The sequence below is a fragment of the Anguilla anguilla genome, chromosome 15, assembly GCF_013347855.1.
Source record: "Anguilla anguilla isolate fAngAng1 chromosome 15, fAngAng1.pri, whole genome shotgun sequence".
NCBI lineage: Eukaryota > Metazoa > Chordata > Actinopteri > Anguilliformes > Anguillidae > Anguilla > Anguilla anguilla.
In genome coordinates this window covers 12,361,779-12,382,661 of record NC_049215.1, presented here as the reverse complement: position 1 = coordinate 12,382,661, position 20,883 = coordinate 12,361,779, and the positions used below count along the sequence as shown (strand labels likewise).

Here is a 20,883-nt window from a genome sequence, read left to right as displayed (position 1 = left end):
TTAACTTCTGTGCCTCTGACCTCATAGTGACTAAGACATGCACTAAAAAATTAAATCATAATGCCAATCCATCTTTGTCATTTTTACTCAATGTTGACCAAGAGCCTCAGAATGAGGGAAAGCCTGAATAAGTCTGAATAGTGTCTGTAAACGGGTGGCGTGACCATTTACACTGCCTGAGTGCCTGCGAGAGTAAGTGAATTTCTCTCTCAATGTTATAGTTATTCCCCGTTTCCTGCTTTTCCATATTTTCTATATTCGCCTTTGTGTCTAAACCACCTTGTTTATCATAAAAGACCTTTTACAATAGTGACCATCATGATTTTAGATTAAGCATCACAGACATGTTCTGAACAGTGAATCACCCTGAGAAGTGTGCTGCTCTGTAGACATGCCAGAGATGGCAGGTGCACACACAATCCACATAAAAGGAGGGTAAGAAGATGAAATGCATGTGAGAAACACAAGGACACCAGCATTACTCTCAAATTAAAGATTTATAAATTAATAAAATTCCCTTTTTGTTAATTACAGAATCTCCCATGTTTTTACATTTATAAAAATACTTCCAACATTCATTATTTTTCACTTTGATTATGTCACCTTCATTGTCGGATTTATGCTTTATTCACAGATGAGTCGGTATGTAGGCCACACCTCAGTGTTGATGGACAGCACATAAACACAACTTGCATAGATTCCTGAAGACATATAAAATGTTTTTAAAGAATATAGAAAGAGATGGAGAACAGAAAGGGCTGGAGATAGTCATCTAACCTGACTCCTGGCTCATATCTCAACCCTCTAAATAAAACAAAACAAATGTCATAATAGTATATACTTTCATATTTACCAGTGTAGCCCTCTCTGACCATAAAACTAACTCTTCCCCAGAATTATTCCTTTCATAATTTGCATTTAGAATAAAATTATTTATACATATGCAGAGATTATTATTATTGCTGTCCACAGGGAGGGGGAACGGGGAGAGCACTATTGATCAATCACTGGAGATCACAATAGCTGGTTAATATTAGAAAGGCAGGGTTTTCGGCTCACACTGCGAAGGCCCGTGTCCCCCGGGGAGCCCAACACTGCATTTACAGTAAAACACTTAAAACCTCTACACAACAATTTGGAAATCACAGCACCGGACATGATCACAACAATGTAAAAAATTATAAACAAAAAATATTTTTAAAATGTAATATATTAAAAGAGCTATTGCAGATTTCCCATAATCTCCATCTACCCCCCTGGCATCCTATCAGCAGTAAGGGGTGCCGAAGGCCCAAAGCTTTGCCTTTTCTTCATTTGATTTAACTCTTTATAATGATTTCAACTTTAAGAAATAAACACATAAACATGGCTTGGAAAATGGCATGAAGACCACAAAAATAGAAGCGCTTATTCAATAATATGCTTCTGATTGAATCTGCAATTGCGCAGAATGTTTGAAAAAAAAAAAAAAGGCTTTCGAGAGTAAGTTTTCAGAAGGTCAGATTGGAAACTCAAGTGATTTGGCACAAATTAACATTCAAATATCAAAGAAAGAGAAAGAAAATTGGTACAACACTGCACATATGAAAGACTTAACGTTAAGACTGACGAACACATTACTGTGTGAGGCAGGGAACCCAGCAGCACTCTGGTACTGAAGAGAGCGACTCCAGCACTGACACCCAGACAGTGTCTATACCCTCTGTGCTCAGTCACAGGAGCCAACACAGCACACTCCTCACTCTCTGACACATACAGGGACCCTGACCAGTGAGCGCTCGTACATTACAGAACACAGCTGGAGCAAACCAGCCCGCAGACATGGCTAACTAACTCAGCACTTAGCACCAGTGTAGAGTGAGACCAAAGGTCCGTGCAAAGATCAGGCTTTGAGATTCAGACTGTAGCTCCAACAGCAGGCCTATACGGCGGACATTCAGCAGTGCTGGACAGAACTCCACACTGGAAATTAGAGTGTAGGGCAGAGAATGTACTGACATTTGTCCAAAAGGCCCAATGCCACATCCTTCACAGCAAACCAACAGGTCCACTGACACCCAAGCACAGGAGTAACTGAGGAATATACCTGAAGTTCTGAGAGCCAGAACCATTATATTTAAAATAAGTGCTCTAAACTGAGATTAGTCTCCTTTTATCTCCACCCGTGTCCCATGAGCTATGAGAGTACTCCCTGACATACACACCAGGGCTCTGTCTACACTGTATCATTACACTACAGAAGACCAGACTGTCTATTAGACAGTGAGTGTCTGGCATCTACCTCCATGGTGATATGCATTAAAACATCTCATATAAAGATAAAATGATAAAGCAATAAAAAACCAAACACAATCCAAATGCAGACGAAAAAAGCACAAGTGACGAGTATATAAGGAAACTCCTCCCCCTGCCCGCACAACAGTTTCTTCACTGCCTATTGGTTACAAATGCCTCTGCTCTGGAGATGGTGAACACTGACTGGCTGGTTCCTCAGGTGTCCCTTCCAACAGTAAGGTCGCTTCCCTAGGTCCAAAATTATCCTACTATTTGCCATTTTCACACCTGCCCCTCAAGGCTGGGAGGTACAGGGGCAGGGCAGGGTGATAGAGGTAATGGTCACTTTGGCAGAGTCCCCACTGGTTCATTCCTCAAATCCCCTGAGTTTCCAGGGAGAGTTGAGAGACTGTGGGTTGATGATACAGCTGTGGATTTGAGGTGAGTTCACAGTAAAGCCAGAACAGAATAAAGCAGAGAAGTGCCATTCTGCTTCTGAGATGTGGCTTCAGAAGGCCATAACTTTGTGTGTGCGTGTGTGTGTCTGTGCGTGTATCTGTGTGTGTGTGTGTGTGCGTGTGTGTGTGTACGTGCATGTGTGTGTGCATACCAGGCCTGGGTCAGAATTTAACCAAACAAAATGACTATGGTTCCCTTCACATCAGTCTTAAAAATCCTACAAATATTCTGAACAAATTCCATTCATTATAATTCAGCTTCAGTAATATTTTCACTAAAAACCATGTTCAAATTTAACTGCTGTCAAAATAATTAATAGGCATGAGACCCAGGTGTAGTGTGTACACAGGCCCACACATGAAAATTTCAATGACTTATATCTGTACACAAGTCCCACACTGCCCCCTATTGTCCTCTCAGGCAGGCGTGGGTCACTCTTCCGCCCCCTGGCTGGGGGGGAAGGGCATTGCAACGGCATGTTCCTGCGCCAGAGCGGCCAGCTCCTTGAGGAACTCGGAGAAGACCACAGCGCTGTACACGGCGTTCTTCACCCGCAGCGCCTCAGCCTGCTTCTCCAGCCCCGGGGCCCCGCCCCCCAGAGCCCCGCCCCGCACGTGAGCCAGGGCCTGCTGGGCCGCCTGCCGCGCCCGCACCGGGCTCTGAGTGTGCCGTAGGATCAGATCCCCCAGCGAGGGCTTCCTGCTCTTCACTGCAACACACACACACACACACACACACACAGTTACACACACAGAGGTAAACAGAGTTACACACACACACACACACACAGTTACATACACACATGCCCTGTCTACTCATGTAAAATCTGCACTTGTTATAAACACAGAGTCTGTTCACTTCAGGCATTCAGTAATAATATAGCTAACAGAGCTAGCTAACCGAGCAAACCAGCTAGCTATATTTCAACTGATCTAGCTAGCAAATCCAAGCATAAGAGGTAAAGAGGCAGCCGAACAGCAGGCTTCTGTAGTGACGGAAGGCTCAGTGAGCTACTCTGGAGAGACCACACCCCCACAGACTGACCCAGCGAGTCAGAGCGCCGCAGGTTGGGTACGCTCAGGCCCAGCGGGTCGGTCCAGTCCAGCTTGCCCCGCGCCACCAGGTACTGCCGCGCCCTCCGCAGCATGTCCGGGAAGTTCTCCTGAGCAGCAGCGAAAGCCTCGATCCGGGTCTTCACCGATCCCAGCACCTGAGGACAACAGAGAGATTCAGCACAAATGCCCCAGTCCAGCTCTGCCCTGACCCAGATCCTAAGCACATGACAGAGAGAGAGATACTGACAGGAAGGCACATGCATCACAGACACGTGCATCTGTAAAGGCGATTAACTACAGAGTAAACACGTACGTAATACAAGTATCTATGTAATCCTGCAAGAGGAGAAAACCTTTCAGTGGCGTGTTTAGTGCTTTCACACAATTACTGTGGAAGCAGAGGGGCCAAACTCATAGATGTGAACCATAGCTGCCGTTCTTTAAACCAAAACATCCCTGGGCCAGGACCAGGAGAGAGCAGGGCTGTGGAGAAAGAGGAGGGACTAAGGAGGCAAGCGAGGGGAGAAACGGAGAGAGTGAGAAGGGAGAGAGAGAAAGCGAGGAGAGAAAGAGAAGTCGGGGACACAGGTGGCGTACCTGTACAAGCGATTTGACGCTGGGCTGGAAGACCACGTTGGTGTTGAGGAGGAAGGAGCGCAGCAGGGGCTGGGGGTAGCAGGCCAGCCTGGCCAGGATGCCGGTCAGCAAGATGTTCACGTACAGCGAGTTCTGCAGCATGCACTCCAGCTTGGAAAACACAACCGCCATGAAGGGCCCTGCACAGGGGGGGAGGGAGAGAACAATCCAGAAACCGCAGGCAGAGAGTGAAACACAGAACATATGTAAAAACAGAAGTAGTGCTGACCTGTGTAGGGCAGGCCGAGGGGTTGTCCTAGAGAGAGAGTACGGCACACTTCCTTGGCTGAGCTCTCTGATTTGGGTTCAGAGTCGAGGGCTGTGGGGGGTGGGGCTTCTTCCTGCTCAGTGGCGGTGGGGACGGGGCCAGGGGCGGGGTCTTGGGAGTGCTCCTTGAGTGGGCGAACCCGGTCCTCCAGCTCCTGCAGCTCCTGGTGGAAGGCCTCGATGCTAATCCCGTGACCCTCAGAGTCCCCACCCTGCAGAGCCATAGGCGTCCGCTCCAGGAGCTCCTTGATAAGGCTGTCCACCGACTCTAGCCCCTGGCTCATCGCTGTGGCCCATGGAGGCCGTGCGCTGGGGGTGGGGGCAGGAACAGGGCCTGGGATAGGGGTGGAACTTTGGGCAGGGGCAGAGTTTAGGGACAGCACAGGAATGGGCTCTGAGGTATGGGTGGAGCTTTGGGTAGGGGCAGGAATGGGCTCTGAGGTATGGGTGGAGTCTTGGGTAGGGGCAGGAATGGGTTCTGGGGTATGGGCAGAGTTTTGGGTAGGAGCAGGAATGGGTTCTGGGGTATGGCCGGAGTTTTGGTTAGGGGCAGACTCCAGGCTCTTGCTGGTGTCCATCTCGTGTAGTGAAGATGCCATTAGTGGCGAGTGTGTTGATTGGCTGGGAGACCCCTGAGAGAGCACACTGCCCACAGCCTGGCAGGACCCTGGGGGGCCTCCTGTCACCCAGTCCTGCCCCCCCTCTGCAGGAGAGCAGCCATCACCCAGCTCCCTCTTTAGCTTCTTCACCTCCATTCCCTCATCCTGGCTGAGTGAGACCACGCCACCTGGCCCTACCCCATTGGACAGAGGGAGGGGCGATTGGGGGATGGAGGCTAGGGGAGGGGACGGGGCATCATGTGTGACAGGCACTAGGTGCTGCAGGCTACGTTTGTTGGAGTGCGACGTGAGGCTGATGCGTTTCTCGTTGATGGTGACGTCCCATTCGCCGTCATCCCGGTTAGAGCCACTGCACCCTGGGTCGACCGCCTCCGCCCCCTGCTGGCCGGAGTCTGGCAGTGCGGTGGGGACGGGGGCCGAGGACAGAGCAGCGGGGGGTGGGGCGCTAGCGGCTACCGGGTGGAGGGAGAAATGTTCGGGGACCATGATGAGAGTGGGCATGGCGGTGGGTGGAGGAGGTGGCGGGGGTGCGGAGTTGGGGGAGGGGTTTACCCCGTCGTAGGGGGCGGACCAGTCCCTGCAGCCCCAGGCGCAGAGCTCGATGCCCTTGCGCGCATCGCGCAGGTACGTCAGGTACTCCCACTCCAGGCCTTTGGCGGCCTCAGGCACCCACTGCAGGGGCCCCTCTGATGCCGGGGGGCTGGAGTCCCCTCGTGGGCGAGTTGGGGCCCTGTCAGGGCCACTGCCCTGTGACCGGATGAACAGTGCCAGGCGGGATGGGGTGCTGGGTTTGGGAGGTACAGCAGACTCCATACTGGGCCTCTCTAAGGCTACAAATCATAGCATAGAAAATAATAATAATAATATAGTCATTGTAATAAAATTTTTAAGAATCAACACACTCTAGATAAGACCAGTCGACCATCATCAGTTGCTTTCTAGATCGTGCCTATTGCATGTTGTGAAAACTCAATTTGTGCAAAATACGTTGACTCCTATCTAATGTGCCATGTTCTGCACAACACTTTTCTGTTCAAGAAAATGTTTTCAGAGTTTGGTCAGAACTCTCTCCTCTGATCAACTCAGGTAATACAACATGATTTGCACCAAACCTCACTATATTAACTGATCTCTCTCCAATTGGAAACTGTCTCCCTATTTCTTCCTCTAGAGCACCTAGACATGCAGCACATTCCACCAGAATATCAGGCTACAAATGCAGAGCCAGAGGTATACTGTCAGTAGAAGTTTAAAACTATGAGAGCTTATCTGTGGGAATAATCAACTGATCCAAACACTCGCCAGTTCCTCACCTTTCCCCCACTGTGCGCCATCATCCTCCTGGTCACCAGGGGGTGCTGTGTCCAGGCGACAGCACTCGGGGATGAGGGAGAGGAACTTGTCTGCTGACTTGCCGTACAAGTCTGTCTCCCTGACAGCAGGCCTCTGGCTCAGCATGACATGAGTACAGGGCAGCAGATACCTGCAACACAGAAACAGGGCTGAGGACACACTGTGCTCAGAACACACTGCGCTCAGGACATACTGTGCTCAGGACACACTGCACTCAGGACACACTGTGCTCAGGACACACTGCGCTCAGGACACACTGCGCTCAGAACACACTGCGCTCAGGACACACTGCGCTCAGGACACACTGCGCTCAGGACACACTGCGCTCAGGACACACAGAGTGACTTTCTGTGACTTTCTCTTTGAAGCTGTGCTCTCCTTTACTGCTTGTTTCTGTGGGTGGTTATCCTGACTCATTTGAACAGTCAGCTATGTGCACTCCCATTCATGCCAGTAATATCTACATAGTGTACATGAGCTGCCTGTATCATCAACCAACTACTCCCTTTTACAAAAAGAATGCAGCTCAGTTAACATATAACGCTGACTCCATAAGCAGCTTCAGGTACCAACCAACACTAACCTGAGAATGAGCTGAAGCATGAGGTCTTCACAGTTCAGGGACAGCAGAGTACGAAACAGACTAAGGGACACCATGCACAGCTGCGGATAAACACAGTCACTGTTAGTAATGCACAGCTGTGGACAAACACAGTCACTCTCAGTAATGCACAGCTGTGGACAAACACAGTCACTCTCAGTAACTCTAACTCTCTCCTTCTCTCCTTCCACATCCACCCCTGTCACTCATCCCTTCATCGCTCTTCTTCTCCACAACTTCAGTTCTATCACTCCCACATACTTACTCTTTTGCTAACTCTCTATCACTCTTTTTTCTCCCCCCCCACCCTCCCTCTTCCTCTCTGTACTTTCAGATGGAACAATTCATTTTCCTCAAGCGTAGAGACAGAACCAGTACAAATATTTGTATAATCTAATAAATACTATAACCTGTTTACACAGTCTTCTTTTTTACTGATAGATTCTGGTCTAATTGTACAGCTGCACTGAATCAGCCCGATCACAAGCCTGAGGACAAATCCCTGCTGCTTCCCAGTTCATATAGCTCCTCCCTCATTCTATCTAACCCCACCCCTCACTGACCCGGGAGTTGCTGCTGATGCGGGTGAGTAGCGTGTCGATGATGGTGTGGTTGTCATGGCGATCCAGCAGGATGAAGCGCAGGAAGGTTTTGAGGAGGTCAGTTTCTGTGACACTACGCAGGAACAGGTCCAGATACGCCGTGCTGGCTATCATCTCCTCCACTGAGGACTGGAGAGAGAGAGAGAGAGGGAGGGAGAGGGAGAGGGAGGAAGAGGGAAAGCAAGAGAGAAAGATACAGAGAGACAGAGAAAGAGGATACAGAGAGAGAGAGAGAGAGAGAGATACAGACAGTGAGAGAGAGACAGAGAGTATTGTTGTACATACTGTACTTTGTACTCAAGTACACAGGTGATAAATGTGCCAATGATAATGGCAGCAGGCAGACAAAAGGCCTGGGGCGGTTCAGGGCCAATTTGACGGTGGGGTTAGACAGATGAGCAGTCTGGGCCAGATACGACAGTGGGGGCACAGAGGAGTGTTTTGGGGGCACAGCGGGGGGTAGCCGGGGGGGCGGACCTTGTGCAGGGCAGGGCCGATAACGGGCTCCAGGAAGCCGCTGTGGATGTAGTCGAGCAGCTGGCTGCGCACCAGGGGGTGGGACACCTGCACCACGGCGTTGCAGAACTCCAGAGAGTTCATCAGCAGCGCCAGCGAGGACACGCCCACCCAGTCCTCGTGCCGCAGCGCGTGCCAGTCGTCGTCCCGCACCTCCAGCTTCCGCGGCAGAGAGGAGTACAGCGCGCTCAGGCCCGCCGCCAGAACCTGCAGTCAGAGCAGCGGAGGAACACGCTGGCTCACAACAGGGCCTCTACATTAGCAGTATCACGTAATCCATTAGCATGGACTGATATGAATTATTAGTACGGGTACATTAGCTAGCATGAACCACTCTGTATTAGCGGCACAAGCATATTAGCAAGTAGGAGCCTCTGAATTAGCACTATTTGATGTTGTCTAGCACTGCATTAGCAGTATGACCATATTAGCTAGTCTGTTAGCTAACCAGAGGTGCTCTGTATTACCAGGACAGATAAATTATCTAGAAAGAGGTACTCTGCATTACCAGTATTGGTACAGTAGCAAGTGGGAGGCAGACTGCATTAGCAATATTGACTTTTTTAAGCTAGCAGAAGCCACTAAGTATAAGCGTCATGTCGCTGTTTATGGGTGCAAGAAAGTGCAGTGTGAGAAAGGGTGTAATATGCTGCTATTTAATTGTGTCACGCAGCACTCTGGGCCAAGCTGAAGCACAGCCAAAGAAAACAGCCTCAGCCTTTCAGTTTAAAAAATAAATAAATACAGCTGAAATGACCTTAACGATGGGCTAAGTGAGTCACAGATATCACACAACAATACAATTCATAGAAATCAACCTGAGACAAAAAGACTTACTCTTGAGGAACAGTGAAGGTATCTGATATACAATGCCCCAAATGAAGTCCCATTTTTACCAGACCCCGCTCAGCCCCGCCCTATCCCAGCTCACCTGGCAGAAGTAGGAGTTCTCGGTGATGTAATGTGCCACAGCCTGGTTGCTGGCGGAGGTTGCCATGACGAGCAGCAAGGCGTCGCGGGCCTGTTGGCCGGTGGAACCCTCGCGGTGGATGAAGGGTACCAGTAGGGAGAAGATGACCTGGGGGGAGGGGCCCAGGGGGGCGGGGCTCTGGGGGGCAGGGCCAGGAGTAGCATGGAGCAGCAGCTCCAGCACAGCAGCCTGCTGGGCCATGCACACACACACCTGGTTGAGCAGCAGCACCAGGCTGCCCTCCAGGGCCGGCGGGCAGCCCAGCACGGGGTCAGCGCAGGCGGTCAGCAGGCTGAGCAGGGGCTGCAGCACGGGCTTGTGCTGGAGCAGCGGCTGCTGGCCTTGGCCTATCAGAACCTCAAACAGCTTGAGCAGCGCCCCCTGGCTGTTGGGGGACAGACCGCAACGCAGGTGCCACTGCAGCAGCCGGTCCAGAACGTTCTCTTTCAGAACCATCTCCAGGATGGGGCCCGGGGCAGCCCCAGCGGGCTGTTCCTCCGCCAGCAAGCACATCATCTGATCCGTATGGTTCCGCACAGCCGTGAGCTCATCCTCTACACCTGACCCCCCCAAGTGCTGCTGCTCCAGCACCCAGGACACCTGGAGAAGGAGAGGGGGAGGCAGAAAGACAGGGAAAATGTGAAAGGAGGGAGAAAGGGAGGAGGGGTAATTCAATTAATTTCCATCCTTGTGCAGGTAAATACAAAAATGGTTGATATTTGGTTCAAACAAAGTCAAGGGGAAAATGTGTGCGAGTTTGCGTGCAAGTGTGGGTGCATGTGTGTACCTGTCTCCAGTGGTTCTGGAACACCATGAGGCAAGTCTCTGGGTCAGCAATGACAGGGCTGCTGGGAGAAGTGTCCCGATTGGCTCGGCTGCCGTGACCCCGAGGGGTCAGCCGGCTCAGCCAGCTCATCCTGTCTGCCAGGGTGAAAGGTCACAGGGGCAGGAGGGAAGGAGGAGCGGGCAGAGGCTCATGGATGAGGAAGCGAGGAGGAGGGGTTCTGGAACAGGGCAAGCCAGGAAAAGGTGGGACGGAATGCGGGGAGATAAACCAGGCCTCTCGGGAGGGCGGCCCCCTGTGGCCTCGCCCTCTCTCGTGATGTCACTGCTCAGGTGCTCCCAGACTGTCAGTTTGGTGTCCAGTGGACTCATCCAGCCTGCTGCCTTGCCGATGCCATACCCAGAGGCCCCAGCACACTGCACACTGTCCTCTGCAAGACACCCCTGGCCTCAGCAGGACACCCTGCTAACATAAAGGTTCAATAACAATAAAATAAAACATTACAACTACAGTAACAGCACACTGCTCATTATAGCTACAGTAACAGCACACTGCTCACTACAGCTACAGTAACAGCACACTGCTCATTATAGCTACAGTAACAGCACACTGCTCACTACAGCTACAGTAACAGCACACTGCTCATTATAGCCACAGTAACAACACACTGCTCACTACAGCTACAGTAATAGCACACTGCACATTACAGCTACAGTAACAGCACACTGCTCACTACAGCTACAGCATCACAGTATCACATCCAGGTAGTTCTGAGTAGTATGCATTTATGCAGGAGCATAGACTGGCAGTTAAAGAACAAAGGTTAACTTAGACAAAGCTTTCATTCACCGGTCACATTCTTCTGTTGCAAGCACTAATTAAAGGCCAAAGTCCAGCAACAGTTTTTCAGAATAGCTAGGTTCATGCTAGCAACTAAATGTGTGGCAGGTGAACTGGTGGACTAACTTTCAGATCATGATATGAAAGGTGCTATATAAATGCAATTATTATTATTATTATCATTATTATTATTATTGTGGTTTTTCATTATTATTATTAAGAGTAACCTCTTAATAAGGAACATGTGAGCATCAGGTATTGGGTCACCTTCGATCTGAGTCGATCTATAAACAAACACACTCCTCCCTACCATCACACCATAACACACGGTCACTGTGGGATTCATATACTCCCTTTTCCGAGTCTTACGTGATGTAGCTAATATGCCATAGAAGTAAGGGCAGAACCTCAGCCCCAAACAAACGCAATTGTCGGTCCAAGCCCTCACTCATCTGACACCAGAAAGCTGAAGTCATGAAATGCAACTAGGTCTTGCTGTGATACGTTGAATAATTTCACTGTACCCTGGCTTTGAATAACGGCGTACTTTCTTATTTACATATGACGGCATATGTGCCCGTCTCAGTTACTGTCATTTTCACTACCGTTAGAGGTATTTACATACTCGGTCAACTACTACAAACATCATAAAATATTGGCGCATGGATTCAGGATAAGCCAACTTCACGGTTAGACCAGGGAAAACGTTGTAGCATTAAACACTGCGCCCTGCACCGCAAGTCAAAATGGGATTCGAAAGGGTGCGATCCCGAAAGGGAGCGAAGCACTGACAACAGCGCATGCATTTGGAGTTTTCCTTATGTTCTGAGGACAAATGCAAAGGACAAACCCTTTTTTTTAAATTCTCCCATACGTCAACGGTCAAAGTCCGGCTGTTCAGACATATGAAATACCGAAAAACTCGAATATGAAAAATAACATTTTACGAGCAGTAGGGTGGTGTATAATAAACAAAATAAAAAAATAATAATAGGCTACATCTATTTAGGACAAATTGATAAATGAAACCGCGTAGAAAAAAATAAAGCATTTCGCAAACTACATACACGAACGTTAAAATGTACTCAGACACTGTTGGCCACACAATCAACATAGCGAGCAGACGCACATTTTACGACCTATGTCGTACCATGTAAGGTTTTTTACCCTTGGAGTGCTTATGACTTTAAACATTTAGCTGGCTACCTCCACGGAAAATAAGTTTTAACAGCGAGCATAACGGCGACTCAAAGGCAAAGCCATGGCAGCCATGAATAGAAAGCTGCTTGAGTAAGCTTTATTCGACAGATGACAAATGTTGCCAAAAAGGCAGAGGCAATACGGATATTTAAGAATCAGCTGATTATTTTGTCATGTTGGGCGTCAGTTAACAACTCTCTAGCTAACTAGATGAACAGCCAGCCGGCTAGATAAATATCAGCTAAATTACCCACACTGAGCTACTGATCCAGGAAAAATGATTCAGCTTTTCAGAGGACAGCTGACTCCAAATGAAATCTTGTTTTATTAAAAATTAAATGCTAGTTTTTCATCCGCGTAAAAGTCCGCGTCCAAATACCCAATCAGCAATAATTTATAGTAACCGGATATGTTTGCCAATAAATTCACTCACTTTTGTAAAACTTTTCGTCAAAACTAATCCCATGCGAGTGCTTGCGACCATGTATTGGCTACTGGTGTTGTCAGTTAGCTATCTACTCACCTGGAAACGGTTGCAGTATTTTCCCGGTTGTAGGCGAAAGCGATTTTTCCAACACAACACAGGCAATCTCTGCAGGTCGGCGGTGCTTAGAAAAACAAAACTATTGTAGAAACAGTAGGCGGTGCTTTCATCTCCTAGGATTCCATTTCCCCCACACTCCTCTAAAATGTGTTACGTTTTTATTAAATCAAAACTGCTCTGACTTTCGCAGCCATCTTCCTGGAACTCCTGCTCATACCCTCACGCAAGCGACGCAATGACGCTCGCGCTGTCTGCCCTATGCGGAGGGTGAAATAAAACAAGAGCGTACCTCATGGATTTGCCCTGTCCCACAATACTGGGTATTTCTATTCATGACTGCTTTACGATCCCGCCTGCTTGTGCGGAATGGTAATGGTCCTGGCTCAAAGTGAAGACCCGAGCGACCATCTACTTGTCAAGAGTAGCTTTGCAGGGTGTATTCTGTATCAGTGGTTTAAATCTCATCAGTCAAAGTTTTTTTTAGTTCGTGTGTAAAGGAAGATGTCATATACATTGCCAAATCTTCTGGCCTCAGTTACCACAGTGAACAAACCCAATTTCTTTACTCAGGCTTATCATGAAACGACAGGTCGTTCTTCACTTGAAATACATCTGTATAAGTGTCCTTACAGTTTGAAGGGGTGAAAACCCTGTAGAATTAATTGAAAGATAATGTGTTTACTCAGTGCTGCCCCTCTCAGGCCTGCTAGAGCAGGGCATCCTGGCTTCACTAATGGTAAACCAATGGCTTGAGTGAGATCTGGCCACCTGGCTACTGACCTGCAGTGACTTTAGTTTGGCATCTGCTAATATGTAGCAGCTGTTTCTAGCACATGCTGCAGCTGTTGAAGCACATGGAGACGTGTACCTCTTCTCCTGGACTACGAACCCAGATAATCAGATCTTGAGAGATCTCAGGATGTAAAGATCACTTTAGAGTCTGGGAATTGTGCTTACTGTAGCATTGATAGTGTCTAAGCCAACCAGAGACATGGCAGTTTAGACACTGATTAGTTTCACAGAGTGCATTTCACTAAGCTGATTTAACACTGAGCATTTTACTGTGTAGGAAATGTGTGCTTTGTGATTACTAGCCTGTGTAACCACAGCAGGCTGTTCCTTCCCTGCCACATGGGGGGTCAGGGGTCACCTGCAGGTCATGTTTTCTTTACAGGGGTGTGAGAGGTTACAAAACCATCAAATCTGAAAAATTCAAAGTCTATTTTAATTTCTTGTGTACAAAACAAAGAAACATGTCTATGTCTAATGGTTAGGTCCTGAAACTATTCAAGGTCGAATGACCTTTTATTATTTAATACCTCATAAGTTGTGACTGTTACCTGGAAAATATAATGTCACTTAATAGGCAGACAATGCAAGGATTCTAAGGGAAACATGCTGTGTCACTTTTGCAGATCTAGCCATACATGTAGCTATTTGCTCCGTAACTGTTTCTTTGAATAGCTCTGCATTGTTTGTTCTAAACTCAGCGAGGAAGCATAAACTAACTCCAATACATATGACTGCTTTTCGTTTTTGGGTTGAATTTGTTTTCTCCAAAAACAATTTTTAGCACTGCCCTTTCCCATTGCATTAACATACAAGAGCTTCATTGTCACTTCCAACAATATCACACTAGATGGCAGCAGATAATAAATTCTCAATTTTAAGCAAACACCTTCCTGATTTAAATTCTCAAAGATTTTAATATTTTGATAAAATTTGTATGATGTTTGTTTTTTTTGTTTTTTGTAATTGAATGTTATTACAAAGACATCAATTATGGACATAACAGATGGATATTTCTAAATTTTTCACACTCTATAGATTGACCTCTGATGTCAATATATCTGGAAAATAAAACATATTTCAACTAATTTTCATATTTTTAATCATGGTAATGACTTATCTGTTCTAATTAGGGGATTTTATGAAATCATGTGTCTTGTTATCTTTTCAAACTGTTTAATAAATTATTATATTTTATGTATTCTAAGGCCTATAATTCCTTGAATATTGTCAACAAATACTAAAGTAACATTGTTAAGGTATTACTTAGTTTTAAAGCTTGTTAATTAATTTTAAGCTTTTTATAGACATTTGGCAATCAGACCAATCTGGGTGAAACAATAGATGAAAATGCAAAATTAATCTTGCTTTAATTAATAATACAACTTAATAGATCATGCAACAGAAAACAAATGACACAATTCAGACAGTACTCCAGAGTACACAGTTTCATGTATCACTACTAATCCCCAAGTGATGAAATGAATCACAGAAGCTACCATTTAATTGTTAAATAAAGCCAAAGCCAAATTAAAGCAGCGGTCAGACTTGCATAAACAAACATTAATTGTCATATTTGTAATGGCCAAATAACTAATTGTGTGTATTTGATTGTTGTTATTTCTGTGATTCCAGTAACTGTTGTTTTTGTTTGAAGAAGACAAGTAATGCACTAGTAAATCAAATATCAGACAGGCACACATGACCTCTGGAGAACTGTCCTACAGACAATGAAGAAGGCAGCCAGTGTCGAAACGTCCTGTCATCTCCCATTCATTAACAAGCACCTCCATATTCATTAAAAGAGTAGTCTTGGTTACTGTAATTGAAATAATCCGCTTAACATGCGATCATGCGGCCAAAATGAAAAATAATTTATATTGGTTCATTTTGGGAAGGGATACAATAGAAAGGTTTGGAGTGTGGTTGCTATCCATTGTGCGTGGTTATACAAATACCTACGGGCTTAACTTGGGTGGGTGGGTCCATACATCTCTCACACCTGTCCTCAAGCTCTGCCCAGTATGACTGATTTACTGATGTACAGATTTTTAGATCTTTCCCCACACCTTGGGAAAAAATACAGTTTAATTCATGTTTATGTAATCTTCACTGTTTAACATTGTCATAATAGAGGGCTCGTTCCCTTGGGCAGAGGAGGTTTATAAAAATGGGCTACATGGCCCACAACAACCTCAACAACTTAACACAATAGCCTCATCTTAAATTATAACTAGCAAATTACTTGAAAGCTAAAAATCTGTTTCAGCTATGGACAATAAAGAATGATAGTAATTGCATGTGCAAAAGAAGCCTTCTTCCACTTGATTGTATATGAAATCCTTAACACCTAAAATTATTTATTTATCATAATCAATCACTCATCATAAAAGTAGATAATTTACTGAAATCATTCAGGTTAAGTGCTTTTACTTAAGGGCACAATGGCAGTTTTCCAGTAGGTACTCAAACCTGCAACCTCATAGTTACGAACCCAGTTGCATAACTTACATAGCCACTATGGCACACATCTCATCCTGGTATTGGCCTACAGGGGAGTATGAATGAAAATGAGCTTAGTAGCTAACTACAAGACATATTTATGGATGTGAAAACTAAACTGAAATATAAATAAAAATATTTTCTATATGATGCTAACTTTTTCAGGTGGTAAATGATAGCATACACACTGATTATACGTACATGGTTATGATCCCTTCTAAGTATCTGTTTTTCTGTCTTTGTCCATCTGGGTGTGATGTCAGGTGACATTTCAGCTCCACCCCTCCCACCCCTGAACAAAGAGCTCATTTATTTTCTGGGTTGTGCCTTTAACTTGCGTGGGTGAGAGTGGAAAAGAAGAGAAGACTGGGGATTTATTCCACTTGTGATTCTCTCTGCGCCCCCCCCCCCCCCCCCCCCCCCCCCCAGTTTGCTTCTCATATCCTCTCAGAACGAAGCGAGCGCGTATATATGGATATCTCAGAGGCAGATGTGTCTCTGTGCGGGCTGCTGCGGGTGGCTGTCAGTGTGGATCTGCTTTCCCTTCGCCTTTATGACAGATTATTCCCATTGTTTGTCTGTCAGACGCTGTTGTGAATTGCATACATTACTAACGGGACCCGGTTCTATTGGCACAGCGGTTCAGCCAGGAGAATCCAGCTGTCCAGCTGTTTCAAACTCCCGCAAAATTAAATAAACACACCAGGACCCGTCCCTTCTGACAGAGACTAATGAGACCAATACATGCTGCAAAAACAATAATGTCATTTGTGCCATGGGGATGATGCATATTTTATTGTCAAGTGAGGCTCTGTAATCTATTTATTGCGTGCCACTACAAACAAGCAATTTCTCTTCTTAAATACATTTGTTTAGGACACTCAATATCTGGTTTGTAGCAAAGGAAGAGGGGGCAATCTCATTAGGCATCTTGCATTTCACTGTGTGCGTGCGTATGTGTGCGTGTGTGCATGCGTGCGTGCGTGCAAGTGCATGTTTGTGAGTGCATTTGCATGTGTGTGCATGCATGCGTGTGTGTGCATGCGTGCATGTGCTATTTTGCTGTTTTAAGTTAATTATCTTAAAACACATCTGCCTATCTCCAGTTCTTTAAACACAATGGTCTCAGAATGATTTCTTTACAAGTATTTACCATGTATGGAATCATACAGCATCATATCACTTTTGGAAATTCCGTATTCTTATAAATGAGCAAAGAGGGATTTTCTGTTTTTCCATCAGCAGGTGTGATTTATAAATAGAGTATTTCTGGCTCCTTTGGGTGCTTTCCTTTTGAGCCCATTTCTGGTGCGAAAATCAATTAATTCTCTGCCATCACTCATCATTTCTTAAAGCCAATAACATTAATTTACACCGTATAATATTATCGAAACAATTGCACAAAACAAAATGTGTTGGATGGCCAAAATGAGAACAGATGGCACATAACTGGCTGGTGGAGTCAGTTTGCACAGGTCTCAGGGGAAAGGCTATTTAAAAAGTGCAGGTGCATTTGTTTTTGATCAGAAATGGCCTGAAGGAACCATCTGAAAAATTCTCATCATGCACACATTAGAGAAGACGTTTAACAAAAGCATGCTTGCTTTATTAGCAAAAAACGTGATGCATTTGTTCACATCCATTACAGCAAATGAAATAAGCAGGGCAAAGGCGGCCCGTAGTGTGATAGTACCAGGGCCTGGCATAGCAGACATGGCTGGAGGACGACTATGTCACTGTTTGCTAGATCACCATGCTTTCCTCAAATATTATATGCATATCTCTTTCTAATAAAAGACATCTGATTCATTCCTGGCTGAAGATAAACCTATTAATATTTATTAATTCTAAGGGGAATATGAAATAGTATCTGAACACTGATAGATATATGAGATGTTATTGGGTCATACATTTTTTAAAAGGTTTAAAACTACAATACAACCCAGAGATGTATTAAGATCATAATTAAATTAAATCATGGCTTTTGATTTATTGTTACAAAACAGCACAATTAATAAAAGCATCCAAATAAATAGTCAGAAAAGATTGAGATAGAACATTATGTAAAATAAAATGTATTAAAAATGACAATTTAATTGTTTAGTGCCACATGAACACTTGGTGCACTTGTTTTATGCTTTGATGCAGTCACATTTCTTGACCACACTGAGGTGATAGAGATGCGTGTCCTCATGAGCAGGGTCATAAGATTTTCCAAAGCTTTTTTCTCAACTGCATTTCAGTCATCCATCAGCATGAGGTCAGTATTGCCTTCTTTGATTGTAGTTGTTTCACCTATGCAATCATCCATGTTGATAAATCAATTGCCACTTTTGGATGATTGACAGCAATGTTCCCTGCAATTAATTCTTAGGGCAGCTACAGCACCCGGGGTCCAACTCCAGTTCTGAGACCAGTGCCTTGGTCAAGAGCAAATGGCAGGGGTATGCCTAACCTGACATGCATGTCTTTAGATGTCCTGGAATTATTCAGAATTGCCAAACAACCAACCAACCAACGAAAAAAACAATTAGTAAAATAAGTAGCATGCGTCTGTAAAGTAGCATATTTATATTATACAGTAAAGCCTCTGACTGCACATGTGCGATGAGCATGAATGCATGTATGCAATACATCTGAAAGATGTGCACCCAAGACCCATTACTCTGGATGTATAGTACTGAATGGTTGTAAATCAAGCACACTCTCAGCTCCAAACGAGCACAGACCAGGACCCCTTCATCGTCTTAAACTTGCCCTGCCTGTCTATATCAAGCTAATAAATGACTGCCCATCTCTCTGATAACTTCAGAAAAAGGCTTTATTCAGTCTGCAGCTGTGACCCAGGGTTACCTAGCAACAGGTTGCGGCCAGATGAAATGCACAAGGTGGTATCTCATATAAGCATAGCAGGATGGGGGGGGGGGAGGGGGGGAGAGAGAGAAAGAGAGTGAGAGAGAGAGAGAATGTACATGACCATGTGTTGGAGGTACCAAGCATTTCACCATTCAGGATAAGATTACTGTATTCAGTCCCAGGCTCTTAATAATCCATCAAGCTTTTGATCAAGCTCAGACAAAACAAAAACCTACCCCTGATTTATTAATGTCAAACATAAATGTCAGATATATTAAGTGAATTTATTAAATATTTACAAAATGTTGAAAAATTTCTGCACAGCTGATTATGTCATAAATGAATAAGTATTATAATTTATATGATGTTATGTTATATGTTTGAGGAAGCATATTGCTGTTTAAAACCTTATATATGTAGTTTTATTAAAATAAATATGACATGAAGTGATATTTAGCTCAAATTTTGCAAAATAGCCTTTGACTCACATTGCAGTAGTCTCTATGATTCTGAGGGAGGCGCTGCTCTCGGCTAGAGAATCCCATCATCCCTGTCTGAGTCGCTAAATGAAGCGCACCGTGGAAATCAACTCCTGGCTGCTCAGCTTGCCTTCACACAGACTTCACACAGTCCCCGGGGAAGCATGCAGCTGCGTGAGCTTAGCACATCTCTCACACATATACACGCACTCTCACATGCATGTGCACATAACATACTCATGCATGTATACATAGAGAACTGTACACACAAACTCTGACACGTGCACATTCTCTCTCTCTCTCTCTCTCTCTCACACACACACATACACACACACACACCTCCCGCCTACAGTATGTCGGGCTGTCTCTTGTCTCTCAGTAATAATGCATGAGGAGATAGAGAGTGCTGTACAATAGTAGGCCTGCATAGAGTGCCTCAAGGAACAATTTGTACCCGAAAAAGGACAAAACACAAGCACAAACCCTGCACTCATCGCCTGGGGAAACTGAACGGGACAAAACGCTAACACAAACCCTGCAGTCCATTAGCCCGGGTAGTCTAGAAACCTTCCAGCACAGTGCAGGAAGGGTGGAAGTGACTCTAGTTGCTGTAGTAGTTCTCTGGATTATTATTATTGAAAGGGTCTCTGTTACAGGCCTGACTGGGACTCTGTTACAGGCCTGACTGGGACTCTGATACAGGTTTGATTGGGTCTCTTATAGAGGCCTGGCTGGGACTCTGTTACAGGCCTGACTGGGACTCTGTTACAGGCCTGACTGGGACTCTGTTACAGGCCTGACTGGGACTCTGTTACAGGCCTGACTGGGCCCGTTATACAGGTTTGACTGGGTCCCTTATACAGTGCTGTCAGGGTCCTGTTCTGGTGTAGCGCTTTTGTCTCTCCTCTCTCTACACCTTCTGCCTCCATCCAGCCCATCTGTCATTGCTTCTGCCAGCCAGATGTCCCCTGCTCTGTCCCTCACTCCCTCATTCTCTTACCTCCCCTCACATTATATCTTACTCACAGCATTCTGGCAATGTTTGCAACGTTGCACATGGCATCCCCATAGTGATGTTCAGTGAAATCCTAGATGGGCTGTACCAAGAGAGCACAGCTTCCTTACCCCTCTCTTCTTATTTCAATATTACTCTCTATGGGGGCTAAGGAGTTTCACAATTCTCTGCTCTCCTATGCATTTCTAGCCTGAACAAAACTGGGGAACCAAAAGGGTCTGAACCACACTGTCTGTCTCCTAACTGCACTGCCTGACTGCTGACACACTGTCTGACTGCTATGCACACTGACAGTTTGACAAAATGTCGGCATGCTAACCATACTGACCATTAACCACACTCTATGACTCCTAAGCACATTACACTGTATGACCACTAACAGCATGCTTTGACTACCGCACACAAAACCGCACACAAACACACACACACACACACACACACTCAAAAATAAGGGGTTGATTTGATATGATGTCCTGCAGGTCACCTGCATAAAATGTAAAATGTGATTAAAGTGGAGTTAA

At 45.7% G+C, this 20,883-nt stretch overlaps 1 protein-coding gene across 6 annotated transcripts; it reads right to left on the bottom strand.

Moving 5' to 3' along the window:
* Positions 1 to 478: 478 nt before the first annotated feature.
* LOC118214247 (FTS and Hook-interacting protein-like) lies at positions 479 to 13,002 on the bottom strand. 6 transcript variants are annotated; one of them, XM_035394051.1, is made up of 11 exons: positions 12,701 to 13,002; positions 10,141 to 10,602; positions 9,315 to 9,953; positions 8,345 to 8,590; positions 7,829 to 7,996; positions 7,248 to 7,327; positions 6,625 to 6,794; positions 4,654 to 6,141; positions 4,386 to 4,564; positions 3,778 to 3,943; positions 479 to 3,442 (listed from the first exon to the last, which is right to left on the bottom strand). In XM_035394051.1, the coding sequence occupies exons 2-11, from the start codon at positions 10,267 to 10,269 to the stop codon at positions 3,165 to 3,167; spliced, it is 3,543 nt and encodes a 1,180-aa protein (XP_035249942.1). In that variant the 5' UTR covers positions 10,270 to 10,602; positions 12,701 to 13,002; the 3' UTR covers positions 479 to 3,164. The 6 variants fall into 6 exon arrangements, with proteins under 6 accessions (XP_035249942.1, XP_035249943.1, XP_035249945.1 ...); XM_035394052.1 differs by having other exon boundaries at positions 10,141 to 10,599; XM_035394054.1 differs by lacking the exon at positions 12,701 to 13,002 and adding an exon at positions 12,611 to 12,681.
* Between the last annotated feature and the right edge of the window lie 7,881 nt (positions 13,003 to 20,883).